The following is a 27,852-nucleotide window of genomic DNA, read 5'->3' as shown; positions in this document are numbered from 1 at the left end:
ATTAAAAATTCCTAAAGTACAATAAGGTGATGTTTTGTCCTCTTACATTTATGGTATCTTTCACAAATTAAATTCATAGTCGGGTCTACTATGAATGTAAGAATCACATTATCGTACTCCGAGAGTAGTTAATAATTTTTCAATCAACAAAATAACACATACTATAACAACCCTATAATTAGAAAAGCTGCAACTCAGCACTCACGGAGATCTCCACTGAGTTCGGAAGGCCATGTTTAGACATCACACTCACACCCTCACAATTAACCTTGGAAGCGCAATTGGTTAACTCGTGAAGTACCTCAAAGTTATAGATAGAGCTTTAGGTATTCATCCATGCGTATATATTTCACATCTGGATAAAGCTCTGAAGCCTCTTCACCCTCTTCTCCTATTTGAAAGTTTGTCAAACAACCTTCATAAAAAAAGTGATAGAGATGCCCAGCTACTGCCTGGCCAAAACGGTCCAGTCCTGCGCTCAGAACAGAAGGAAAATAATAAAATTAATTATCATATGTATAGTCTTGGACATGTAAAAAGCATAAGAGTTGAGCAAATTCTTGATATTGCCTATAAATTACCAATTATCGCAAAAGTCTAAATTATTAGAAACTTCTGAATTCAATTACTTAGTCGTAATTCTAACGATAGAGACCTAAACTCTTTGTTAATAAGTGAGTCTCAACACGCAAAATTTTTAATATTTCAAATAGGAGGTAGAGTGCAAACATAGATCAAACTTAGGAATATCTCATGCTTTGATACCATAATAAATTACCAATTGTTTCAAAATATTAAACCATTAAAAAATGTTGAATTTATTTCCTTAACCATAATTTCTAACAGTAGCTTTCCTTTTAACTTTTACCTTTGATGGAGGCGAGAAGATCTTCTTGTGAAATGCTAATCTTTTCAAGTTCCTTCCCAAGAAGTTTCTCCCACTTCTCAATTAGTTCTCTTTGGGAGAGAATGTTTTCTGGAGGCCGAATGTGCAGTGTTTTGTTCAATGTTCGAGGATCATCTATTGTTTTAATTGTGTATAATGCAACGTAGTCTTCATCCACGTAAACCACTGCAGCAAATATTCCAAAACAATGAAACATATATGACATTTTAATAATAATAAAGAGAAAAAAATAAAAAATTCACGAGCCCAGGCCAAGTCTTGTGCAAAGCAAAACATATAATCCTTGTCTAGTGGGGGTGGGTACCTTTGACGTTGCCATCACCATGGATGGTAACTTTTTCCTTAGGGGGCAAGTATGTTCCCCACATTTGAGAAAGGTTGGCAGCAAAGTAACCAGCAAAACAGTTAACAGTTACATAAGTGAAGGGGATTTTAGCATCCTCTATTGCTCTTCTCACTACCATTTTATCATCAAATATCAATCTTCCAGGCTCAAGAGCATGTCCCATCCGTGAAGGGTCTGTACCAAATTCCGATGGTATGAAACGCTACAAAATTTTTTTATACAAAATATGACAAGATGTTAGCATATCACATCCTCCCCAAGTAACATTGCCTTTTAGGAATACTACATGGTTAAGTAAAGTTCTGTTCACAGATCTTCTCTATATCATTTAGTGTGTGCGTGCATTGACCAACTTATTTGTTGTTAGATAAGAAAAAAAAAAAAAGTAAATAAATGACTTAAATTTATTAACATTTAAATTTATTAAAAAAAAAATTCTAAACAAGTAATCCAGATAAACCCACACTAATCATCAACCTCTAATTAATGCTGGGAAACGTTCTTGAAATAAATATATATATATATATAGTTAGTTAGTTAGTTAGTTAGTTAGATAGGGTTTTTTTTTTTTTTTTTTTTTTTTGTTCTATTTCTTCCCCTTTTTGAGTTCAACATCAGAAATTTTATTTAGTTTGGTAATTAACTACACACAAAAAAAAAAAAAAAAAAATCCTAGCTAATAAGTAGAATATCTATCATAGCTAGTCCTTCAATGTACGTAAGATTAGGTAAATCATTGAAATTCTTTAAATAAATTGCAAAGTTATAATTATTAATCTGGGTTAAATGCAAAAATTATCCCTAAGAATTGGATTATTACTAGGTACTAACAAAATTTTCAAAAATCTCCAATTCTTAATGCCGTTTGAAAATTCTCTAATTCCTCCTACATGCCTCTTCATCTCTAGTTGCTATTTATCTATTATTAGTTATCCAGACACTCTCTTGTGCATATAATTGCTAAATAATGCAGTCATTGTGAATTATGCAATCACGACAAGCTATCAAAAGGAAGCAGAAGACTTGCAGGAACAAAAAACTTTCAAACAGTGTTATGTGTTATTTGTGTTTATGGGGGAAAATGGACTTGTTTGAAAAGTTTTACTATTACCTGGTATTAGTCCAAATTTTACACTATACCCACAATGATGTGTTGATATGTATACACATTTTAAAAAACCGTGAGATAATGTCCATATTTAAAATATGAGAGTGGATGCAAAAAAGTGGATTTGAGATAATCAAAACCCTAATTTTGAAGAGGTTAATGAAGTAATTGAGGATATGGGAGAAAGTGAATATAATAAAAGACAGTGATACTATGTCAAACAAAATATATACAGTAACTTTTTTTTTTTTTTTTTTTGGTAAACATAAAGAGACAATGACAATGTGGAAAGAACGTAGGTACATGAACTTGATACATAGTTATAACAATCTTAAGCACAAAGAAATTGCTTCCACAAAAAAGTAAGCTCTTTTTATTTTTCATTAATTGAAGAAACAAGATTTTAGTCAAAAAAGTTAATGTATGTTTTCTCATATTGCTACATTAATGTTATGCCTAGTTGTTTTCAAATTATAAATAAGGGTTTAAGTTATAGTCCAATAGTAATAAAATGTTTCTGTTGCCTGGGCTGGTCTGCTCAAACACACTCGGCATAGGTTGGAGAGTGGGCAATGGCAATTCGGCAAAATTCTAGGGAGATAACTGGTCGGGCAGAGGCTCTTTAAGAAGCATGATCCATGGCCTTCTTACCAGGAACGAAGAGTTGCTGAAGGTCTGTGAGCTTTGGGACCAAACGGGTAACTTGTACCTTGACGGAATTTCTTTCCATCTCCCCACCCTCATCACGGACATAATCCGAGCCACTCCCAAACCTAACATTTCCGTACAAGCTGATTCCACTTTCTAGTTCCCTTCTCCGAATGGTGAATTCAATACAAGTTCAGCTTACCACCTAGCTTGTGACCTTCAATCCGAAGCCCAAAACAGAAACGAGAAATGGATTTGGAGGATCCCTACACTCCCAAGAATCAACACCTTCATATGGCTCTCCTACCACAATAGCCTTCCAACTAAATCCCTGCTTCACAAAAGAAAGATCACAAATGATTCTTCCTGCCACTTATGTCGCACTACTCCTAAAACCCTGCTCCACATTCTCCGTGATTGCACTGCCACCACTCCTATTTGGTTCAAAATCATGCCTTATCCCCCACAATTCTTCTACTCAGCAAACACCACGACTTCATGGATCAAAAACATGGCTTCCAAAAACATCACCACATCCCTTTTCTCGGACATACAGTGGCAAATCATCTTCCCCATCTCCATTTGGGCAATCTGGAACGCAAGAAATAAATTCGTTATTGAAAGCACACCCTTCTCCCCCGATGACATTTTCAAAAAAATCCAATCTTTATCCGTTGAACTCTTCACTGCATTTCCCCTCCGATCTCTCAAACAAAATTGCAGAACAATCTCCATTGGATGGAAGCCACTGCCCATCGGCTTCTACAAACTCAACACCGATGGCTCGACAAAGAGCAACCCAGGCATAGCGGGCACCGGTGGTCTTATCAGGGATTATAGAGGAAACTGGATTGGAGGGTTCTCTAGAAATATAGGCTTTACCCACTCCCTTGCCACTAAACTATGTGGATTACGTGATGGTCTCACGCTAGCTAAAAATCTGAACATTAGTAAACTTCACGTAGAGCTAGATGCCAAAGTAGTCGTTGACATTATCATTGCTCAAATTATTAGCACCTTATCAAACCATCCATGTAATTCCTTAATCTCTTATTGCAGGTTAATCTCTTATTGCAGGTTGCTCATCAAAACCTTTGAGGAAGCGCTTGTGTGCCACACTTACCGCGAAGGAAACCTTTGAGGAAGCGCTGGTCTCCTTCCCCACTATTTACTTATCTAAAAAATAAAAGTTCAAATAAAAAGTAGAATTAAATTTCTATATTTTCTGAAAGGATTTACAACAAACTTTGGAGATCCTATAATAAAATATGGGGATCATTTTATAGAATACCAGACCTTATTTATTTTGAACTCATGAAACCTCATAAATTTATATAGACTTCTAATTGTTTGGATAATATGATATATAATAAAAGATAAAGAAAACACCACTACTATACATACATAACAAATTTCACTACTTTTATCGCAATTTGTTGAAGTTTCATATTGTAATTAGTGTAATATCTTTCACTAACTCACTGACATGCCTTTTATCGTATGGAAAAAGGTTTGGCTCTAGGAGCGGAACTAGGAATTTTTATATGGGGGCCAAGTTATATAGTAGAGATAAATTAGTCAAGACAAATCATGTGTGCGAAGACATATCTAATGCCAAAGTTAGTCATAATTCATAAATGTATTAGATACAAAATATCAACTTGTATCTAATATACTACTTCATAGTGAAAATTTTAAAACTTTTACTTTCAACATATATAAGTTATGAAATTTTCTACCAATGTAAATAGACAAGTTACAATGGAACCCATGAATTATTTAAAATCATGAACGATCCAAAATTTTAGCAAATATAATAATAAATTTTACAATAAAAAGGTCATTTAATATTTTTTAGGGGGCCAATTCTTAGTTTTATAGGTCAAACCTTTCAAAATTTTAGTAAGTGTGTGTGTGTGTGTGTGTGTGTAAGGTCACAATTTGCAAAAATGCAAAGGATCTATGCCCAAAGAGTCCAAAACAATGAATTTGTAGAGAATGGGTTGGAAAACTAGGCTCTAATGAGTTGGGTAGCAATTATAGTGGATCCAGATGACAAAAAAATAAAAATAGACTGGTTGTATCTAATGGAAATTGTCCTTGGCACAGTCCGAGGAGATCAGTTCTTGTATACTTCTTGAAGTTGGTTACAAGTACAGTTCTTATTGCTACAGTAATTCTCTCTTAATTCCTCGATCCCTTCTTCTTAGGGCCTTCCTTCTATTTTATATTGTAACACCCCAACCCCAAATTAATAGTTAAATTATGTGTTTAAATAGTTAATTATTATTTTAAGTCACTTACTTTCTAAAATTAATATAAGAGTATTTAATAAGTATATTATTTTATAAGACCTTTGAATAAGAATTGTAAAGAAAATAAATAATGGAATGGCTATTTGTATTATAAATATATACTAAGTATAAGTATGTACCAAACTATATTAATTGGTTTAAGTTATTATATACATAGTTGATGTTTTAATTAGGCATGATGCATGAGATAGTATAGTAGAATTTCACCCACATGCAATCAATGGAAATTCAAAACACACAATGCCAAAGTTTCATGCATAATGACAAACTCCAAAGACCAAGACTTGGCCATGCAATCACCAAGAGCCACCTTACTTCTTCCTTGACTTTCTTAAGACACTAGAACATCCAAGAAGCTATCTTCCCATCCATTTTCCACGGGTACACACACACAAATCAGAAAATTCATCACACTTTACTCACTTTTCTCATAAGGAAAGAGCTAGGAAGCTCTTTTGGGTCATTTCTCTCAAACCCACGGTCAACACCCCAAATGTCCACTTTCCTTATCTTCTTTTGTTGCCCAAAAAGTCTTCTTTCTTATCTTTTCTTTTGCTGAGACAGAAAGTTCAGCCCCTCTTTCTCTACTTCTTCTTTATTCTTGTTTATTTCTTCTTCCCCTCTCACACGGCAACACCATCTCACCAAGAGCTCTCACTCTTTCACTGAAAATTCTAGTTTCTCTAAGAAGAAATTAAGAGCCTAAACACTAAGGTTTCATCTTCAAAGTGTGTGGGTAAGTAAATTAAACCTCATCTGATTTTTTGTATTTGGATAGTATAATTGTTTGTTTATTTTCATTCTTTATCCTCTGTTCTGATTTGTGAGACTGAACTTGTGATTCTGTTTTTGTAAGTTGAAAGAGTGATGGTGTTATGGTTTATTGGATGCTTATTAGGGTATTTTAATATGTATTGTATAGGTATAAAAATACCTAAATGAAATTAAGGCCTATTGTTATTTGTTGATGATTTTGTAAGATTATGTACTGAAGCTGTCTCTGTGACAGATTTGATGTTTACAACAAGAAAAATATGTATTAAATCATATTCTGTGAATTTGGATGCTAGGGTTAATTTTTTATGAAAGCTAAGACATATACGGTTGTTACGGAATTGGTCTCACAGCATTTGGATCAATATAAAAATAATGGTTTAATTTCTAAATTGCAAGAAATTCTGTCTGGACAGATTCGTGCATGCTTCCTTGTATGATTTGTAATAAATTATGGTTTTATGCTTTGACTACAAAATTTTTATGGTATGTAATAGACATACAGGGGAGTTTCTCTGTAAAATTTCATGAATTTTGGATGTGTTTTGGTAGCCCGTTTGTATTTTACAAATGAGGCATATGCTGCTGGAATAAAACAGTGAACAATAAGGGACATGCCTAGATTTGAGGATTTAATTCTAAAGTTAGGGTGAACGATTTGAGCTATAATTTATTATGCTCATCATTTGGTATGTCTGGATCATAACTAAATTTTGTATACCTTGGTTCAAGGTTTAGTACTCAAAGGAGGGGTTCTAAACCATTCGACGGTTGTATTTATGAAGCTGTTTTATTCAGCATGCTGTATATTTCCTTAAGAGTGTATATGATTGCATGACAATGCTTAAAACAATGTATATTTATGCATGCATTATTGTCCTAAGCTCAAAGTACCCTTTGAAATGAAGCTGGCTCTTCTAGAGTTATGAGATAAATATGAGAATGATGGCATTTCTTTAAGTTGGTACATCATTTGTTGATGTGTGCATTATATGTTTGTGGGAAACTCCTTGAGGTGGGAATTAGGATTTCCGTGATTCTAAGATACAGGCTTTGAGATGAATATGTAAGTTTATGTTAAGGAAATATTGGATAGTAATAAACTTTGATTGTGGTTTAGGTGTTACCAGTCGCCAGGTCTAAGCTCCTTTGACTTTAGGCTCTCAGTTCCTCTGCATTCAGGTAAGGGATAAGTTATATGGGCATTTGATAAGTCATGAGGTTATTTTAAAGTATATGATGCATTAAAAGGTTTTGATTAGAGATATGTCATATAATCATTATTCTGACAATGATATGTTCGTGAGCTTTCGAAACCTTATGTATGTGATTTAAACATATTGATGCTATTACTAATTCCACGAATATGATGTTTAAATAAAAGAATAGAAATGCTATTATTATGAAATATTATGCACAATAAGAAATTTCAGTATGATGTAAAGTATGAAATGTTTTGGGGTTATGTTCTCTGGTGATCTAAACTCTGCTAGTAGAGGTTAATTACTAGCTTTCCATGGAAAATGTTATCTGATTGGCCATTATAAGTGGGACTAGCTCTACTGTACTCGCCCCTTGTTGGTTACGGCCAACTTGTGGGGGAAGCCAACCTATCCCCATGGTTGGAAGATATGTATTATGATGTGATCCCAGGAATACCTGGCATTGTGAGAAATGCTGGATGTCTAGCACTGTGGTGCTAGAAGCCTTCCAAATAAGTACAGACTTATCAGCTATGAATTAACCAATAAGTTATTTATGAAAAGCTATATTATGTTATTAATCATGAAAGAATTATTTTGTTAAATGCATTGTGGAAAGTTAAAAGCTCTCATAGAAAGAAGAAGTTTCTGATGAAAAGAAAGCTGTTCATTAAAGATAAAAGTTTCTAAAGTTTTGTTATACTATAAAGATAAAGTTTCTGAAGAAAATACAAGTTATGTTAAGAAGTTATTAGATATTTGTTTTTCTTTATGAAACATTAAGTTTTATAATTATGAAAGTTATAATATTTTACAAGGAGTTTATGAAGGAAAGTTTATTATTCTTTAAGATGCTTCCAGATTAAGACAAAGTTACCAATTGTCTGATTTTAAGTTAAACTGATCATTTGTAATGAAAATATATATATGGTAACTTTGTAAGAAATGAAAGAAATTCAATTCGAAAGGCTTTGATAATATTATTCCGATAAGAAAAGGGAGAACAATTATTTTTACAAAGAGCATATAAATTATTATTATAAATAGTATAAAATACTATGCATGAAAAAGGGGTTCTCCTATCTGAATAATTGTAAAATGAAATGATTTGATTTACATACATACTTATTGAATTCTCATATATCTTACCTTTACTAAGTTGTGTAGCTCACCCCTTCCACTCTTTTAGTTAGCAGGTTTTATTTTGGAGCAGAGGGAGCCTTAGTCGAGTTTTAGAAGGAGCTGGTTTTAGTTTTATATGTATAGATCCTAAATTAGCAATATGATGTTAGATTTGTAGCATTGTGTATTTTAGGATCTAATGAAAGTGTATACCTTAAAGTATTAAAAGATGTATTATGTGAAATTCTGAATTTGAACAATTGGTGGATTATGTCAATCTTTGAGTACAATGTAGATGCTCTGAATATCAAGTGAAAGCTTATATCTTTTAAGTAAGGAAACAAGGATGAAAAGAAAAAGAGTAGTTTTTTTAAAAGTTTCGAAATAAAGTTAAGTTGGTTTTTGTTAATATCAAGTTTAAGCTTGATATTAGCATGCCGGTCATGGTCACAAATCCGGGTATCGGGTTTGGGGCGTGACATATACTATCTTCCTCCTTTCATTTCTGCCCTCCACGTGTAGATTAGATGGTAAGTGTTGATCTTTGTCACATCAGCACATTCCTGAAGTCTTTAGGGAGCAGCTGTAAGGCTGAAAACTACTGTTCAGGTATCACTTCCTCATTAATACGGCCAGAGGGTTAGTTGTAGAGCATTCAATGCGATGGTAGCAGCTTTCCCTTAGATATTTCATAGCCTCCTTCTGTCTTGTTCCTTCCTGATACTTATCCTCATCAATGGAATTATCCGGAACGTTGCTCTTGACGGCAAACTGACCTTTTGACCTCGGCTTTGCTCAGTCGAGGAAGCATTCCTCCTCGGATCACTCTTTTAGACCCTTATGACCATACCTCACATTTTCATTCATTAACACGGACTCTTGTGACAGTGTTTCCTTGTCCTCGGACTACTTGATGTCCTTGGATTGGGCCCTTGGCCCAACATATACATAGATACGCACTATTGGGCCTACTACCCCACAATAGCCTCTCGAAATTCTCCTCTCTAGCTCCCCAGGGAGAAAGGAGGATTTCGATATTACCACAATTGCCCCGCACTTATCATGCATCACCTTTGTCACCATAGGTGCTTTTTAACTACCCAACGCATGCTCCTGCCGCTTCGGTATTCGAGACGGGCCTTCATTAAATTTCTGCAGCACCATGTTCCCCACGTTCTACGGCACGATGTGGATCCAACGGCTGAGGATTTTGTTGGAACCTAAGTGGGAATTTTCCCGCTTGTCGCCCTTTCTTTGACATAAATACTATCCAAACACTTCATTCACATCACTTTAGCACTTATACACTGAACTTGCACACCTATTCAATTCACTTGAGCCTTCAGAAATACCAAGAGCCATTCCGAGGAGAGTTTTCTTCTTCGCGTAAGTCTTTATAAATCTTTCCATTTATTTTTCCATCCATTTTTCTTTTCTCCGTGTCCTTTTCTCCTTGGCCCACCTACCTTCTCTTTATCTTCTTAGTACCTTCAATCCTGTCATAGGAATGGGTAGATTCGTTTACCTGGTAAACTCCGCAGAGAATATAGAAAGCTTTAAAACTCAATATAGGATCCCGCCAAGAGTCTCTATTAGGTATTGTAAGGAAAGGGAATGACATGAGAAAAGGCAAGAGAGAGAAGTGGTAATCCCAATGATTGCCTTTATAGAGGGTGTGATGAGAATCCCCATGGGCACCGTCACTAGGGACTACCTTAGGGCTCATAGATTAGCTCCCACCCAATGTGCCCCAAACATGTTTAGGATTTTAGGTAGTGTAGAGGCCTTCAATGAGAAAATGGGCTTAAGGCTTACTCATCATGATGTCAACTGGATCTATAACCTCCATCACTTAAAAGGGCAGGGTTATAGTAACCTAAAAACTAGGTACCTTAAGATTAGGCTCATTTCATGCCTTCCTAAGTCCAATAAAGGCATGAACAAGGACTTTTTTATCATGTCAGGGGAGTGGCACGACTACCTCCCTTGCCTAACGAGAGAGGGGCAACCAAGTGGGGTTTTAGGTCTAGGTTTATTATTTGAAAATTTCCTCCTTTTCCCTTGATATGTTCTTTACCCAGTTGTCTATGTTTCTACTTGTAATTGAATTGTCTCCTTTGATTTGTGCCATTTTTGCTAACGATGTATTTTTTTTTTCCCAAATGGTCTTGTAGATAAGAATGCCGCCGTTCCAAATTTCAGTCTAGTCAACGAGCAGAGCCTAGACAAAATTCTTAAATCCGAGGTGTTCGTTCACAGCGACGGTCAGCTCTAGGCAGCATACATAATCCTCAGCTAAACACCTCTTTCCTCAAGTTTTCAAGCGCTAAAGTGCGTAATCAAGGCAAAGGATCTGCGCCTGCACCAGATAAGTGTTGCTGTCCCAGGTTTCCTCACTACTGACCCCATTCTTGTCCCACCCTTCAACTAAGGAAGAGGAAGGGATTGTTGAAGTTTCTGACTCTAAAGACGATTTTGAAGTCTTCAACTGACCTTCATCTCCTGAAACCCCATCTGGTGACCTCAGCCACCCTCCTCCCGCGCAAGCAAGCCAGACCCAAGGAGACTCCTCTCTACCAGAAGACATGAGGATACAATGCAAGCCCAAGGCAGGTCTTTTAGCAGTTATGGAGTCCCAAGCAGGGGACAAGGCGCCCGAAAAGGCCACTCAAGCAAAGCTTCCCCTTCCTGCACCCATTCAACCTCTCCGAGCTGATCCCGCTGATCATAAAAGCAAGAGGGATCAGAAAAGCCAGGATGCGGTAGAATAAGGGAAAGACCCCTTAACCAAGGAGACCAAGCCCTAAAAAGGAGCTAAGCAGGCTAGGGTAACATAGACCTTGGCAGATAGGAAGGGTGATTAACAAGTTAGGACCCTTGCATGGACCCCCGCCATAGTCTTGGATGGGGCGCCCTTGCCTACCGATGCTTCAATCAGAAACTTCTAGTAAGGGAAGGCCGGCTACGTGGCCGATGCTGTGGAGCAGGCTTTAGTTCTGCTTGAAGATATGGCTGATTGGCGGTCAATGAGGAAGCATGAGGTCTTCCTCAGTTTAAAGAGAGACCTGGCTCTAGTAAGTCCACCTACTACCTTCTTTTTCCCATTATCCTAGCAATAATCTCTTTTATACCTGTATTTATACTTTGCTGATTTTTTTTTTTTTTAAAGGTTGTCCAGGCTACCCACAATGCTGAGGAAATAGTCATTAGCTCTCATAAGGCAATGAAGGAAGAGGAGGGCAAGTGCGTTGCTGTCGTGAAAGCTTTCGAACTAGCAAAGAAGAAGTCTCAATACCTTAATGCTAAGTTAGTTGAAGCTGATAGAGATAAGAAAAGCGCCGAGGCCGCTCTAGATATGGCGAAAAGGCAAGCGGAAGCTCAGCGCAAGCAGCTCTGCCAAGCTGAGGACGAGCTCTCTGTTGCCAAAATTCAGATCAAAGTCTTGACAAAGAAGCTAGAGGAGGTCGAGAAGGCCAAGAAGCAGGACGACTACGACGTGGGCGTGGTAGAGATCGAGGAAACCCTCAGGGTTGAGGTCTCGAAGGTGTGCAAATTCTATTGCCTCCAAGTGTGGAACGAGGCCCTTGACTAAGCTAGGATTGACGCCTCCTTTGCCCTTAGGAGAGCATAGAATGTGTTCTACCTTTCAGCCATCCGGGCTTTGGGCTCCTTGGGCATCAAGGCTGACTCGATCTCCAAGGAGGCAAATGAACGCAAGGAAAGCCCAAGAAAAGCCCAAGCAAAACTCTTCCCACAGCCAACATCTCCTCTAAGGCAACATAGCAATCTGAGGACGCTGAGAAGGCAGTAGACACCACCAAGGAAGTGGCCCAAGATGCCCACTTACCTCCAAACGCCCTCAAAGAGCCCCACAAGGAGAAAGAGGCTTCCCATAACATGGAGATTGTGCTAGCAACTCTTCCCATACCCTCCAAGGAAGACCTCAAAGGCAAAGGACTTGCATCCACCACGGTAGCCTCCACCCAGCCCCCTAAGACTCAAAAGGATATGCTTGTAATAAAGATGAAGCCTTAAGCTATCTTTTTTTTTTCTTTTTTTTTTTTTAAAAAAAATTTTTAACTGTTGTTTTTGTTTTCAAGCTCTATAATTCATTTAACCTTTTGTAATCTATTTACCTTTTTTAGAGGCTTGGTTTAATGACAATTGCAAGCTTTTCCTTTATACTTGTGATGTTTATATGGATCCAAATATAGTCTATGTTTCATTTAATACTTTGCCAACGTGACAATAAGATATAACCCCATTTGTTTATCTGCATAAGTGGTAGTATACTTACCACCCTCATATGATCAGCAACATAGTGTAACCTTAACCTTTAAAATATACATAATGGTAGAGCACCCATTCATGTCAAGCTCTACCAAATTCTCCACCTATCAATAAGTTTAAGGAACTGGAAATGATAATCAGCTCTTAAACAGATCACAGATATACTTTCAAATGCTTTAAGTGGTACTCATAAGTGTCCATTTTATCATGTTACTACAATGAAGATGTTTGCCATCCAGCACGGTTGGTTCTATTGACACTTAGATGAATAATAGATAGTATCAGTTTGAGCAAGTTATGTGGTCTGAGGAACCAAACATGACCAAAGTTCTATTTAACACTTAGACAAATAACTTAAGATATCAATTTACCCAAAGTATGTGGTCTGAGGAGTCAGGCATGACTAAAATTCTGTTTGATACTTAGACAAATAACTTAAGATATCAATTTACCCAAGGTATGTGGTCCGAGGAGCTAAGTATGATCAAGGTTCTGTTTGATACTTAGAAAAATTATATGAAGTATTAATTTACCCAAAGTATGTGGTTCGAGGAGCCAGACATAGCTAAGATTCTGTTTAATACTTAGAGACATAATATGAAGTATTAATTTACCCAAAGTATGTGGTTTGATGAGCCAGACATAGTTAAGCTTCTGTTTAAATATCAATTTACCCAAAGTATACAGTCCGAGGAGCCAGGTATGACCAAGGTTCTGTTTGATACTTAGAAAGATAACTTAAAATATCAATTTACCCAAGGTATATGGTCGAGGAGTCAGGCACAACCAAGGTTCTGTTTGATACTCAGCAAAAATGACATGAAGTATAATTTACCTAAAACATGTGATCCGAGGAGCCAGACATAGCTAAGGTTCTGTTTAATATTTAAAAAAATGATAAAAAAAAATATCAATTTACTCAAGGTATATGGTCTGAGGAGCCAGGTATGACCAAGGTTTAGTTTGATATTCAAATAAATAGTAGGACGCATAACGCATAATGTAATAAAACAAAATATGGTAAAGAAAACATTCATTAATAATAATACATTCTCAGGTTGTTTACATTCCAGGGGTGTGGTACAACATTTTCATCTAGATCTTCAAGATAATATGCACCTATTCCAGCCACTAATGTGATGCGATATGGCCCTTTCCAGTTGGGCCTTAACTTTCCCCATGCTGAATTCTTTGCAGTACCCAAAACATTTCTTAATACCAGGTCTCCAAGTGCTAATGGCCTTAGTTTATGTTGGCATCATACCCTTGCTTGAGCTAGTGTTGATAATATGCTAGTTGGACCATGACACTTTCTCTTCGCTCTTCAATTAAGTCTAAGCTCTTCTCTAACAGCCCATCATTGTTGTTCAGAGTGAAAGAACTCGTTCTCAGTGTTGGGAATCCAGTCTCCAGAGGAATAATAGCCTCGGCTTCATAAGCCATTGAAAAGGGTGTCTCCCCTGTTGATCTACAAGGTGTGATCCGATATATCCAAAGGACGTGTAACAACTCTTCCACCCATTTTCCCTTCGCCTCATCCAACCTATTCTTAAGTCCATTCACTATAACCTTATTGACAGCCTTGGCTTGCCTATTCTCCTGTGGATAAGCTGAGATGGAATACCTATTCGTAATTCCTAAGTCACAACAGTACCTCCTGAAGGCTTTGCTATCAAACTGAAGACCATTATCAGAGATGAGGGTATAGGGGATCTCAAACCGAGTGATAATATTTTTTCAAACAAATCTTTTAGCATCCACGTCCCTGATATTTATCAATGGTTCAGCTTTAACCTACTTGGTGAAGTAATCTATGTGAACCAGCAACCATCTCTTATTCCCTTCTGCCTTAAGGAAAGGTCCTACAATATCTAAGCCCCATTAAGCAAATAGCCAAGGGCTGGACAGAGGATTAAGGACTCCCCTTAGTTGGTGAATGTTTGGTGCAAATCTTTAGCATTGGTCACACTTCTTCACATACTCTTGCGCTTCTTTCTGCATGTTCGGCCACCAGTATCCCTTAGTAAGAGCTCTATAAGACAAATATCTACCTTCTGTGTGGCTTCCGCAAATCCCTTCATGTAACTCCTTTAGGAGTAGCTCTGACGCCTCAAGGTGTATGCATAGCAAATATGGCCTAGAGAAGGAGCGCTTGTACAACTTTTGGTCCTCGAACAGCCAAAATCGAGAAGCCTTTTTTCGCACTTTGTCAACCTTTAACTTCTCCTTGGGCAAGATATCCTCCTTAAGGAACAATACTATGGATTCCATCCAGCTAGATCCCACCCTAATTTGATGGATATGGACCACCTCATTCTTTATCTTAGTAGGCTTACACAAGTCTTCAATAAGGATAACCTGAGGTAAGCTTTGCGCCAAGGAGGTTGCAAGAGTGGCCAGAGAATCAGCATGGGTGTTTCCACTTCTGGGGATGTGCTGTAAGTCGAAAGACTCAAACCCTGATTGTAAATGCTTAACCTAATTTAAATATTCTTACATTCTCGCATCCCTGGCCTCTAACTCTCCTCTTACTTGGCCCACCACTAACCTTGAATCCAAGAAGACCTCCATTGATTTTCCTCCCATTTTCTAAACCATGGTCATCCCTACTAATAGAACTTCATATTCAGCCTCATTGTTTGTGGCCAAGAAGCTCAATCTTAAGAATTTGTCAATAATGATCTTCTTAGGAGATATCAAAACTAACCCCACTTTAGATCCTCTTTGATTCTCTGCACCATCAACGTATACCCTCTAGGATAAAGGTTTTGCAAGGAGACCACACCAACTGATTTTCCATCCATGTTCTGCTTTTCAACTTTCTCTTCCAATGGAGATTCAGCAAACTCGGCCACCAAATCTACGAGAACTTAACCCTTGATAGAGGTACGAGACATGTACTTGATATCAAAAGCCTTTAGGATTGTACCCCACTTGACAATCCTTCCAGTGTAATCAACACTTTAAAGAAGTGATTTAAGTGGAAGTTGAGTTAAGACAACAATTGTGTAGGCTTGAAAATAGTGGGAGAGCTTATGTGTAGCATGTACTATTGCCAAAATGGCCTTTTCCAGTGGTAGGTAATGCACCTCGGCCTCATGCAGTGATTTGCTAACATAGTAAATTGGCCACTGCACACCACCATCAACCTACACCAACACCAAGCTCACCGCATGGAAAGCCACCGCGATGTAAACAAACAAAACTTCATCCACCTCTAGCTTGGACATAATGGGTGGCCAAGATAGGTATTCATTTAACTGTTGGAAGGCCAGGATACACTCCTCGGTCTATTCCAATCTCTTCCACTTGTTCAATAACTAGAAGAAAGGCCTACACTTGTCTGCTGACCGAGAAATGAATCGGTTTAGAGTAGCAGTCATCCTTGTCAACTTCTAAACCTCTTTGGGATTTCGAGGTGGCTGTGAACTGTTAATTGCTTTAATTTGGTCAAGGTTGACTTCAATTCCACAGTAAGTGACCATGTACCCCAAGAACTTTCCTGAACCAACACCAAAAGAACACTTAGAAGTATTAAGGCACAGCTTATGTTTCCTTAATATCTTAAAGATATTCCCGAGGTCATTAACATGCTCGGATTCTACCTTACTCTTTACCACCATATTATCTATATAAACCTCAATGTTTTTTCTTAACTGTGGCTCAAACATCCTGGTCATTATCCTCTGATAGGTAGACCCTGCATTCTTTAAACCAAATGGCATCACTTTATAGTGATAATTTTCAGTAGGAGTAACAAAAGCTATCTTCTCTTGATCATCCAAAGCCAAAGGTATCTGATAGTACCCTTGCAAGGTATCCAGAAAGCTCATCCAATGATGGCCTGCTGTTGCGTCCACTAACTGATTTATCTGAGGCATGGGGAAGGGATCCTTTGGACAGGCATCCTATAGGCAAGCCTTATTCAAATCTGTGAAGTCTACACATACTTGCCACTTGCCATTTTTCTTCTTCACCACCATCGTATTAGCCAACCATTTATGGTAGAACACTTCCTTAATATCCCCAGCTTGCTTAAGCTTGCTCACTTCCTTCTTAACAACATCAGAATGTTCTTTAGATAAGCGCCAAGGTGGTTGCTTTCTAGGGATGACAGCCGGGTTGACGTTTAGGTGATAACAAATGAAACTCGGATCCACCTCAGGAGTTTCATAAGCATTCCATGCGAAAACATCAATGTTCTTTTTAAGAAACATTATCAATTCTTCCTTCTCTTGAGGAGGCAACTAAGCTCCAACCTGAAAAAACATTTCTGAATCACCATTCATAACAATTTCCTATAACTTTTCACACTTTGCCCCTTCTAACTCTGCATCTAAAGATAGCACCGAAATCCTTGATTGCTATGGGGCCCCCCCTTAGCAGAGGCCAATAACTCAACTCAGGGCTAATGCATAATTACAAATACCAAGCATTGCCTAGCCACAAACTAGCTCCCAACCAATTCCCTAATCGGGTCTCCAGACGGATATTTTACTTTTAGATGCAGGGTGGAGGAAACAACCTCCAAGGCATGAAACCAGGGCCTTGCCACAATGACAGTGTAAAGAGAATAAGCATCCACTATAATGAAATCTACCTCTACCACCTCTGACTCTACTTGCACGTGTTGTCAAATTTGACCCCTCAGAATAACAACCTTGCCATCGAAGCTCACTAGAGGCGAATCATAAGCTATCAAGTCCTCAGGTTTCAAGCACAGCCCATTGTACAAATCAAAGTACATAATCTCTACCTCATTGCCTTGATCCACCATCACCGTCTTAACATTATATCCCCCTATCTTGAGGGTGACCACCAGGGCATCATCATGTGGCTGTATGGTTCTAACCTTGTCCTCTTCAGAGAAACTCATCATCGGTCGGTTCTCTACTCTAGCCCTTTTCGGCTCAGGTTTAGAGTCCTCGGCAAGTGGCTGGGCTACAAACATCATCCTGGAGGGGTGAGAGCCAGTTCTTCCCGAGGCCGCGAAGATGACATTGATGGTGCCCAAAGGGGCCCTGGAAAAAGCATTCCCCTGAAATCCTGATCTTGTCTGGCCTTCTGGTCCGTTAGGCTGATGTAGAAATTGTTTCAGCCTTCCCTCTCTAACCAGTTGCTCCAGATGACTCCTCAAAATTCTACAGTCTTCTGCGGTGTGCCCTTGGTCCTGGTGGTATTGGAAATGAAGGTTTTGATTATGCTTCATGGGGTCACCTCCCATTTTATTTGGCCACTAAAAAAATGGCTCGTTCTTGATTTTCTCCAAGACTTAGTGTACTGGTTCTCAAAACACCGTGTTAACCATTTAAGTAGTGGTAGACCTCGATTGCCCAACAAAGTCTCTCCGAGGCCAGTTATTGTTGTAGCGGTCTGACCTGAAATCCCTTCTCTCTAGTGGGATAACCTTAGCCTTCCCTTTTCCTTGTTGTTAGTCCTCCTCGACCCATTTATACTTATCAATTTGGTCCATGAGTTGACGTACACTGCTAGCAGGTTTCCCAGTCAAAGATTTCCTTAAGCCATGCTCAACAGGTAGGCCGACCTTGAAAGTTCTTATGGCCACGTCATCAAAGTTCGCATCTATCTTATTGAACATCTCCTAGTACCTATTCGAGTACGTTTTCAAGGTCTCTTCTTCCCGAATGGTCATAGACACCAGGGAGTCTAAAGGCCGAGGAACCCTGCTGCATGTTATAAAGCGAGATCCAAACACCACGGTGAGTTCTTTAAAAGAATCAATAGATCCAGCTCCCAAGCGATCAAACCACCTTATGGCCATAAGCCCCAACTTGGATGGAAATACCTTGCACATCAGGGACTCATTCTTGGAGTGTACAGTCATTCTCTGGTTGAAGTGGCTCACGTGCTCCACATGATCCGTTTGACCGTTGTACATGGTGAACGCTGGTTGAGTGAACCACCGAGGAAATCTCCTTCCCTTAATTTTGCGCGTGAAAGGTGACTTGAAAATTTGATTTAACGCCTTGCTTATAGCGTCATTTCCTAGGCCTTTGCAAGACAGGCCCTTCTTTCTACGCTCACGGTGGTAGTCCTCATCATACAAGAAAGATTCACTAGGGGGAGTCCTTGACCTGGGTCTATAACTACCATCCTCCTCATTGCCAGAGGAGAAATTAGAATTGGAAGGAGTTCACCTTCGCCATTTGTGGCGTAACTTCCTTTTCAAATGTTCAATCTCCAATTGCATGGCATTGGTATTCTCCTCATGACAAAGGTGGCTCCTGTTACGAGATTGGCTCCTGCTAGTATTGGTGGTATGCACACTAACCTCCCGATCCCTTCTTCGCTCAAGATTAACAAAATGTTCTTGACATTGGGACCCTATAGATTCCTCCAGATTCGGACTTGAACCTACCATAACTGAACGTTGAGCTCACTATAGCAACATAATTTCCCACAGACGGCGCCAATTGTAAGGTCATAATTTGAGTCCTAGGCCTAAAAATGCAAAAGATCTAGGCCCAAAGAGCCTAAAACAATGAATTTGTAGATAGTAGGTTGGAAAACTAGTCTCTAATGAGTTGAGTAGCAATTATAGTGGATCTAGATGACAATAAAGTAAAAATAAACTGGTTGTATCTAATGGAAATCGTACTCGAAATAGTCCGAGGAGATCAGTTCTTGTATATACTTCTTGAAGTTGGTTACAAGTATAGTTCTTATTGCTACAGTAATTCTCTCTTAATTCCTCGATCCCTTCTTCTTAAGGCCTCCCTTCTATTTTATACTATCTTCCTCCTTTCATCTCTGCCCTCCACGTGTAGATTAGATGGTAGGCGTTGATCTTTGTCACATCAGCACCTTCCTGAAGTCTTTAGGGAGCAGCTGTAAGGCTAAAAACTACTGTTCAGGTATCACTTCCTCATTAATGCGGTCAGAGAGTTAGCTGCAAAGCATTCAATGTGGTAGTAGTAGCTTTCCTTTAGATATTTCATAGCCTCTCTCTGTCCTGTTCCTTCCTGATGCTTATCTTCATCAATGGAATTGTTCAAAATGTTGCTCTTGACGGCAAACCGCACCTTCTAACCTCGACTTTGCTCAGCTGAGGAAGCATTCCTCCTCGGATCACTCTTTTGGACCCTTATGACCATACCTCACCTTTTCATTCATTAACACAGACTCTTGTGACATTGTTTTCTAGTCCTCAAACTACTTGATGTCCTCAGATTGGGCCCCCGGCCCAACATATATATAGATACGCACTATTGGGCCTACTACCCCTACAATATATATATATATATATAATGTTGGATGGGCCATGAACTCCACAAGCTTACACTTAGTTTTGCCCTTGTTTAAGTAAAGCCAAACTTTGTTCATATGTATATCAATCACAACCTGTCACATTAACATAGTGTGAAATTTATTGTGTTTGGACTTATTCTAAAGAAAATATAACTGGAGTGTCAAGTGTGGAACTTTTTATTATGGGAAAAGTTAACAAATGGCCTAAGTGTATTGATTTAAAAAACTTTTTAAAAACTTTTTTATGGAAAAAGAAAAAATAAAAATAAAAATAATTTTTTTTATTAATATTTTCCATGAAAGTACTTAGGGTGTTCATTGGAACCCGAAAACTGACCCACCCGTCCAAACCATCTAGGCCAACCCGAAAACCAGCCGACTCGATGTCGGTGACGGTCAACGGCAGGTCTCTACCACCAAATCCGACTTAGGCGGGTTGGATGGCGAGTTTTCTTCTCCAAAACTGATGAACCCAATCTGACCAACGAAACCCATGAAAGAAGGCCAGATTTACCTAGATCCGTTTAGATCCAGCGATATTCTGGTGAGGGTTTGGTAGTTTTTGGTTAGATCCGGCGAAGATCTAGTTTTTTTTTTTTGCTTAGATCCAGTGATACTATGAAGTGTAAGGTTGAAATTTATCAACCATCTTGTTAGCTTTATTCCGTGCCAATTTGCTTGTAATTTAAACACTTAGTAACCCTGTATTTATGTGGGATTATTGTAAGGGTAGTGTGTGAAAAGATGTGAAGAAAAGCTCAAGTATGTGCAAGAAGCAGAGTTTTGCGGCTAGGACTCGCGGCTGACTCACGGTTGGCAAGCCGCCAAATGCAGGCACATGAGAAGCACACAGGGAAGCTGAAGGGTCGTGCCAGCTGTCGCACTACAGGACAAAAGTCCTAGGCTGGCTAGGCCGTTACGTCACGACTTGAACTCGCGACTTGGACAAGCCGTGAGGTCAAGCCGCCAATCAGCCATGTTTGGCAAAAACTGTCTATTCGTATTCTAAACACACACCACTATATATAAACCCTTATACCCATTAAATTAAGAGAGCTTCGAGAGAGAATTTTGTGAGAGAAACCCTAGAGAAAAATAAGATTGCCTCATCCCCAATCTTTACCTTATAGACTCTACAAATTCCTCTACTCTCTTCCTCTCCATTATTATACCCTTGAGTGACTATTGATCAAATCCTTTTCTCACCACACCCACATTTGTGAGAAGGTTCATTTGGTGCTAAGGGAAGCAGTTTGGAAGGAACCAATATACATTGATTGATGCTATGGTATAGTAGCAAAATCCAGGAAGCTAAAGAAAAAATAGGTTCGACATAACCTCGTTAGAGCAAGAAGCTTGGAGGGCTTAGGTACTTGGGTAGATTAGGATTTGAGGGTCTTCTGCTGTTCATGTATCCCAACTACATTCTTTAGTGGATTATTTGACCGCTTAGAGGGCGGCGGAAAGATTTTACGCCAAGGACTTCGGTTTCCTCTTCAATAACACATCGTGTGTTGTCCGTGTGTTTGCATCTTCCTTCCCTTTATTTTTGCCTTATATTTACTACTGTGGATGTGTTTATATTTGGCATAAATTAGTTATCAATTCTGTGATTGGCTTATGTTCATGTTCCGCACATTAATTGTTTGATTATAAGCTTGAATTGTTTTTTTTTAATAATTTGGAGTCTAAACGTTCAAGGGTGTTTTAGACACATATTGAACTTTCAAAATTTGTGTTTTTGCATTTTTCACGACTCAGTGTGGCGACTTGTTTGCGGGTGGAAGGTCCAGTCGCGAGGGGTACACAGAGAGTTTCACTGCTCATATCGCGACTCTCTCGCGAGTAGATCTTTCAGTTGCGAAAAACACTTAGAAGATTTTTCAAGAATCTTGCTTCATAGTGTTTCACGGCTTACCCTAGCGACTTACTAGCGACTTGATCCAGTGGCGAAAAATGCGTGTTTTGCGTTTTAAAGACAGTTTTTAAAATTGTTTTTCAGTTTTTCCCTCAAATATCAGTGACTGTTCATGGTCTTCTTCCTTTCTCTCTCTCAAACACTCCAAGTCTCACTGAAAAAGATTCTATTTTTGCATCATGTCTTCATCAAACACCAAGAAAAAGGTATGGGTTTTACTTCCTTTACTTCATTCTTACTGTTTTGATCTTTAGTTTCTTGTCCTGCCCTCACTTTGGTTCTCATTATATGTGTGCGTTTTCATGTTTCTATCTATTGAGAGACTATGCTATTTACTGTGGTTCATGAATGTGTTGCTCCATTCATATCTTATTCCAGGCATTTTCGTCATTTGTGTATTTGTGTTACACATTGCCCTTTTGTCTCTAAGTTGTTACTGTTGTTGTGATTTTGTGAAATCTCTTGTCACACTATTTAACTGAAACTAATCAATCTAATGTTTGCTTCTTGTGGTATTGTATTTTGGTTCTTTTCTGTGTGTCGACTTTGTTGCAGATAACTCGTTGTTCATCTAGAAGCAAAGGCATTGTAACTGATGATCCGTCAACTCCGATTGCTAAACGGACACGATTATCGTCTAAGTCATCCAACGACTCTACCATTGAGAGATTCAGGACTCTACTGACTCAAAGACCTACATAGACATCTTCAAAGAGTCTTCTCCCATTGTGGAAAGAGTTGTCAAGTTTGACACACTAGGGACAACATCTATCCCTAAGATTTTTGAAGAAAGAGATTGGGTTGATCTATTTGGAAATTTTGAGGATCCATCTGAAGAATTGGTCAAAGAATTCTTTTCAAATACCAGATACACAGGAGTCGAGTTGAAATGCTGGGTATGAGGAAAAGAATTTTCTGTAAATGCAGACTACATTGCTAAAGTTCTTCACATCCCCAGACCAAAAGATGTGGATCGAACTTCATACGATGACCGGGAACTTCAGGCACAAGACATCCTTCATGTTCTTGGGAATGAACATGAAGTGGGAAGCACAAGATCATCTATAAGCACTGCATTGTTTTCACCTGAATTGACAACTTTAAAACTGATCATGTTCTCCAATCTCTACCCACTATCAAATACTACCTTCATCAATCTTGGAAGGGCTAAATTCTTGTATGACCTTATTACTGGTGTACCGATTGACACCTGTGCTCATATATTCCAAATCATTGGGAAAACATCGGCCCGTTTAGCAACACGAACAATTCTTCCATTCTGCAGTCTAGTCATGAAGATTGTTCTTAGTGAAGGTGTTAGTCCTTCATCAGATGAAAGACTTCTGCCTCGTCCTCGACCAATATCCTAGTACTCTCTCCAAGCAAGCAAGAGTCACTCCTCCAAGAAACATAAGAGTAAGCCATTCACACATGCATCTCCAACGGCTCATGCTACAGCTACTCCTATTCAAGCAACTGGGACTCTGTCTGTTCCTCTTGGATTTCAAATGCCCAAGCAAAGTTACTTCATCGAGAATGTGTTTCATCAGATTTCTGATCTAGAATGGCTTCTCAACTCCTTTCACAATCAAACTCAGATGCGACTCATAACTATCGAGACTCAGTTAGATGCTATACAACAAAAGCTTAACGATAGCCTTTAGCTATTCCTGACAAAAAGGGGGAGATGCACATAGAAAGGGGGAGACAGACAGGGAGATAGAAAGCATAGTGAAAGGGGAAGATTTCTTTATCACTTGATGTTTTATGCATAGCTTTGATTATTTTTTGGCTTTCTACTGTTTTTACTAATTTAAAACTCTGTGGTGTTAGTTGTTTATTTGGATTAAACTCATATCTCTTGAATGTTTTTAACACTTTGGTTCATTTATATATTGATGATGTTATTTAGTTAATTCAGCATATGTTCTGTTTCTTTTTGGTTTGTACCCATGTTGCTTATGTAAGATTTAAGGGTTTGATTATGCACACTTGTAGGCCTTTGTGGTTTGTGTCATGCTTTATGCAGCCTTTGTACTTTGTTAAATCAGTACTTCTAACCTAATGCTATGCATTCTTTTTAAAGTACTGTCACTCTTGTGCCCGTGTAGGATTTTTCCTAGATGCACATACTTTATGTATTGTGCATTGGTTAAGTATTGGTGATTCAAGTGATTTGCCTTGTGTTTGTCAACTTGAAATGTCCGGATGTTCATTCCAAGTGTGAATGAGCTTTGTGATCACTTGGTTATAGTGATTGCATGTTTTGGTCTTACCATGGTTTATTGCTTTACTCCATTGTACTTGATCGCATTATGCTTGCTCCATTTGCATTACAAGTTTTCTGCATACAATGAACTTATTGTGTTGTGTTTCAAGAGTTACTTGTTCTTATGGTTCTAAAGCTTCACAAATTCTAGAGTTAGGTGTGAGTGAGTTTTTCAACTGTTCTCAACTCACGCGTTAAGTCTAGAGTTTATTTTAGGGTTTTGTCACGAAATAGTCAAAGGGGGAGATTGTAAGGTTGAAATTTATCAACCATCTTGTTGGCTTTATTCCGTGCCAATTTGCTTGTAATTTAAGTACTTAGTAACCCTGTATTTAGGTGGAATTATTGTAAGAGTAGTGTGTGAGAAGATGTGAAGAAAAACTCAAGTATATGCAAAAAGCAGATTTTCGCGGCTAGGACTCGTGGCTGACTCGCGACTGGCAAGCCGCCAAATGCAGGTACGTAAGAAGTACACAGGGAAGCTGAAGAGTCGCGCCAGCTGTCGCACTACAGGACAAAAGTCCTAGGTTGGCCAGGCCATTACGTCGCGACTTGAACTCGCGACTTGGACAAGCCACGAGGTCAAGCAGCCAATCAGCCCTGTTTGGCAAAAACTGTCTCTTCGTATTCCAAACACACACCACTATATATAGACCCTTATACCCACTAAATTGGGAGAATTTCGAGAGAGAATTTTGTGAGAGAAACCCTAGAGAAAAACAAGATTGCCTCATCCCCAATCTTTACCTTAGAGACTCCACAAATTTCTCTACTCTCTTCCTCTCCATTGTCATACCCTTGAGAGGCTGTTGACCAAATCATTTTCTCACCACACCCATGTCTATGAGAAGGTTCATTTGGTGCTAAGGGAAGCAGTTTTGAAGGAACCAATATACATTGGTTGATACTATGGTATAGTAGCGGAATCCGAGAAGCTAAAGAAAAAATAGGTTTGGTGTAACCTCGTTGGAGCAAGAAACTTGGAGGGCTTAGGTACTTGGGTAGATTAGGCTTGGAGGGTCTTCTGCTATTCATGTATCCCAACTACATTCTTTAGTGGATTATTTGACCGTTTGGAGGGCAACGGAAAGGTTTTACGCCAAGGATTTCGGTTTTCTCTTCGATAACACATCATGTGTTATCCGTATGTTTGCATCTTCCTTCCCTTTATTTTTGCCTTATATTTACTGCTGTGGATGTGTTTATATTTGGCATAGATTAGTTATCAATTCTGTGATTGGCTTATGTTCATGTTCCGCACATTAATTGTTTGATTATAAGCTTGAATTATTTTTTTTATAATTTGGGGTCTAAACGTTCAAGGGTGTTTTAGACATATATTGAACTTTCATGAAGTTTTTGCTCAAATCTGGGCTTGATGTTGTTGTTTTTGCTTTGATTTTTACTCACAATATATACGTCTTTTAGGCTTTCGCATTAATTGAAATTATTCGCAAAGTATTTTATCAAATTATCATGAATATATGAGACCAACACAATCAATTGGTAATGAAACTACAATAATATACTTGCTTATTGTTAAATGTGATACTAAGTACGTAGTTAATTATCGTAAACATAGTTAGTTAAACATGGAAATGGACTTCATTGGCACCTCCCCATGCACAAAGTGCTTGGAAGTCTAAGGAGAAAATTGTTCGAGCTGTGAGATTAGTTGTAATTATTTCTCAAAAAAAAAATACCTTTTATATATTTATAAAAAGAAAAAAGATATAAAATAAAAAGAAGATATAAAGTTAATAATTAACCTTAATGTTTCCAGCTTCTTTGATGGCCTCAACAAGCTTAAGCTGCAACAGAAGAGAGCCAGGATGACCCCCAGACATGGTGCAAATGACAACATCAACTTGTTTCACAGCATCTACGAGGCTGTTGTGATCGGAAAATGAGGCTTCAATAAGGCGGGCACCTTGCTTCTTAAAAGAAAAAAGCAATTGGACCTTATCAATGTCAGAACCCATCTCTCGGCGTTGAAGAACATAGGTGGTTATATGATCCTCCTGTGCTAGGCTTGCCCTCACAATCCTCTTCCCGATGTACCCAGTACCACCCACAATAAGAACTTTCCTCTTTGCCGTACCAATTAATATTCACTTTTTTCTTTTCTTTTCATTTGACGACTCCGCAATCATTGAGCTCCAGAGGTATTTTCAAGACGGGTCCCTCCATCCACAGTCCAAACTTGAATATGTGTGTATATATATATATACATGATATTTACGGACACTAGTACTGTATAAGACAAACAAAGTTCTTAAGCGAAAATAAATAGGCTTGAAAGTGTACCCAGCATGTCCCATAAAAATAAATAAAATAAAATAAAAAGTGTACCTGGCATGCGTATGCGGTTTACTTCTTTCTTTCTTTTTTTCTTTAATTAATGGGTTACAACAAATATATAAATAATTAAATAGAAAAATGCAAAAGGTAGGATGTAGCCAGGATTTTGAGTTAGAAGAGTTAGAGCGCTAGTTCTACCGCTACTTAGATGCTTGAGGAATTTGTTTTTGGTGTGTGACTTTCATGATGCTATTGGGTAAGAATAAAATAATTTTTAAAAAAAAAAAATTAAAAGGGCTAGGTTGTTTGTTTTGGGTAAAATTAGTTGATTGAGCTTAATTTGTTTTAGATTTAATATTGGTAATTTTTGTTGTTGTGCTAATTTATTAGACTTGTATATTTTGTTTTAGATTTTAGATCCTAGCAGATTCCTGGGCCTTGACGAAAGGTCGGCCACCTTTTATGTTAGAATAGCAAAAGACTTGGGGCATAGCAAGATGATTCTTTTATGGTCTTTATAAGAGGAATGCTAGAGCTACAATTTTTTTTTTACAAATTGCTGATGTAGTGAGTGGCTATTGATAAGTAAAAAAGTGGTGTAAGTGGTGAGCCAAATGCAAATCAATATGAATTTGTTACTTCATCAATTTGTAAAAATGTTGTAGAAAAGTTTATGGTAATAATATTACTCTTAAAATAACTAATGATATTATTAAAAGGGGGGCAAAGTGTAACTTATAGAAGAAAATTACTAAAATTTGTATTGAGTATATATATATATATTTTTTTTTTAAATTTGGGGGCTAGGCCATTGCCCCTCACGTCAAAGCATGCCTCCGTCCCTGGCTAAAGTCACGAATTATTTTACAAACTATAAATGCAATGAATGATTATTAGTAAGTTAAAAAGTGATTATAATTTTCCATTCATCTTAACTTAGGTTTTACACATTTAATATATATTACACATTTGTGAACTGCTGATACAACCAAGAGTTTATGGAGGCTAGCTTCAAAAAATGAACACACACGACAGGTTTGAAACAGAAAACAGGATCATTAAATTATAGTTTTTAAAACGGTTTTCTCCAGGTTTTCATTGGCCTTTACAAACAAGAAACTGAAAACACGCTTGTGTGTAGTGTTTTCATTTTCTTTGCCAAACAAGTTTTCTATCCTAGGAAATATAATACTGTTTTTTGACTGGTATTAAAAAAATAAATAAAATAAAAAAATGACAATTTAGCAAACATACACTCGGTGTTCGTTCGAAATTCTCTTCCATTTGGTTGGATTTTATGACTAATTTAGTTAGGTTACTATTGTAGAAAACTAACTCGCTAAGATGAATAGCTGTGATTCAAAAATGGAGTGTTCTTGTTGT

The 27,852-nt window shown here is 38.0% G+C and overlaps 2 protein-coding genes and 1 long non-coding RNA gene across 6 annotated transcripts; 2 read left to right on the top strand and 1 right to left on the bottom strand.

Annotated features, from left to right (window-relative positions):
- On the bottom strand, window positions 1-26,249 carry LOC112015239 (isoflavone reductase homolog). Its single transcript, XM_024047620.2, has 4 exons — window positions 25,938-26,249; window positions 1,212-1,455; window positions 869-1,072; window positions 1-472 (listed from the first exon to the last, which is right to left on the bottom strand). The coding sequence occupies exons 1-4, from the start codon at window positions 26,148-26,150 to the stop codon at window positions 309-311; spliced, it is 825 nt and encodes a 274-aa protein (XP_023903388.2). The 5' UTR covers window positions 26,151-26,249; the 3' UTR covers window positions 1-308.
- Window positions 5,707-12,606, top strand: LOC112015237 (uncharacterized). Of its 4 annotated transcripts, none has more exons than XR_002883192.2 (4): window positions 5,707-6,060; window positions 7,219-7,280; window positions 8,490-10,194; window positions 10,447-10,584. XR_002883192.2 is itself a non-coding variant. In XM_024047617.2 (4 exons), exons 3-4 carry the CDS (start codon window positions 11,431-11,433, stop codon window positions 12,012-12,014), a joined length of 489 nt encoding a protein of 162 aa, XP_023903385.1. In that variant the 5' UTR covers window positions 5,714-6,060; window positions 7,219-7,280; window positions 10,597-11,430; the 3' UTR covers window positions 12,015-12,606. The 4 variants fall into 4 exon arrangements, 2 of the variants coding, with proteins under 2 accessions (XP_065638441.1, XP_023903385.1); XM_024047617.2 differs by lacking the exons at window positions 8,490-10,194; window positions 10,447-10,584 and adding exons at window positions 10,597-11,496; window positions 11,592-12,606 and having other exon boundaries at window positions 5,714-6,060; XM_065782369.1 differs by lacking the exons at window positions 7,219-7,280; window positions 8,490-10,194; window positions 10,447-10,584 and adding exons at window positions 10,597-11,496; window positions 11,592-12,606 and having other exon boundaries at window positions 5,713-6,060.
- Window positions 20,208-26,519, top strand: LOC136071284 (uncharacterized). Its single transcript, XR_010632569.1, has 2 exons — window positions 20,208-22,105; window positions 25,952-26,519. It is a non-coding gene; the product is annotated as an uncharacterized LOC136071284 (long non-coding RNA).
- The last annotated feature ends 1,333 nt before the right edge of the window (window positions 26,520-27,852 follow it).

The sequence above is a fragment of the Quercus suber genome, unplaced genomic scaffold, assembly GCF_002906115.3.
Source record: "Quercus suber isolate HL8 unplaced genomic scaffold, Cork oak 2.0 scaffold_299, whole genome shotgun sequence".
NCBI classification, from domain to species: Eukaryota; Viridiplantae; Streptophyta; class Magnoliopsida; order Fagales; family Fagaceae; genus Quercus; species Quercus suber.
This window is presented reverse-complemented; position numbering and strand designations above follow the sequence as displayed.

What these genes read in the sequence shown, in the direction of transcription:
- LOC112015237 (XM_065782369.1), top strand. Translation starts at nt 11,431, where the DNA reads ATGGCTGATTGGCGGTCAATGAGGAAGCATGAGGTCTTCCTCAGTTTA. An exon ending in TAAAGAGAGACCTGGCTCTA is followed by an intron (nt 11,497 to 11,591) that starts GTAAGTCCACCT and finishes TTTTTTTTAAAG; the next exon opens with GTTGTCCAGGCTACCCACAA.
- LOC112015239 (XM_024047620.2), bottom strand. Translation starts at nt 26,150, where the DNA reads ATGGGTTCTGACATTGATAAGGTCCAATTGCTTTTTTCTTTTAAGAAG. An exon ending in AAGAAGCTGGAAACATTAAG is followed by an intron (nt 1,456 to 25,937) that starts GTTAATTATTAA and finishes AAAATTTTGTAG; the next exon opens with CGTTTCATACCATCGGAATT. An exon ending in TGGTGATGGCAACGTCAAAG is followed by an intron (nt 1,073 to 1,211) that starts GTACCCACCCCC and finishes TATTTGCTGCAG; the next exon opens with TGGTTTACGTGGATGAAGAC.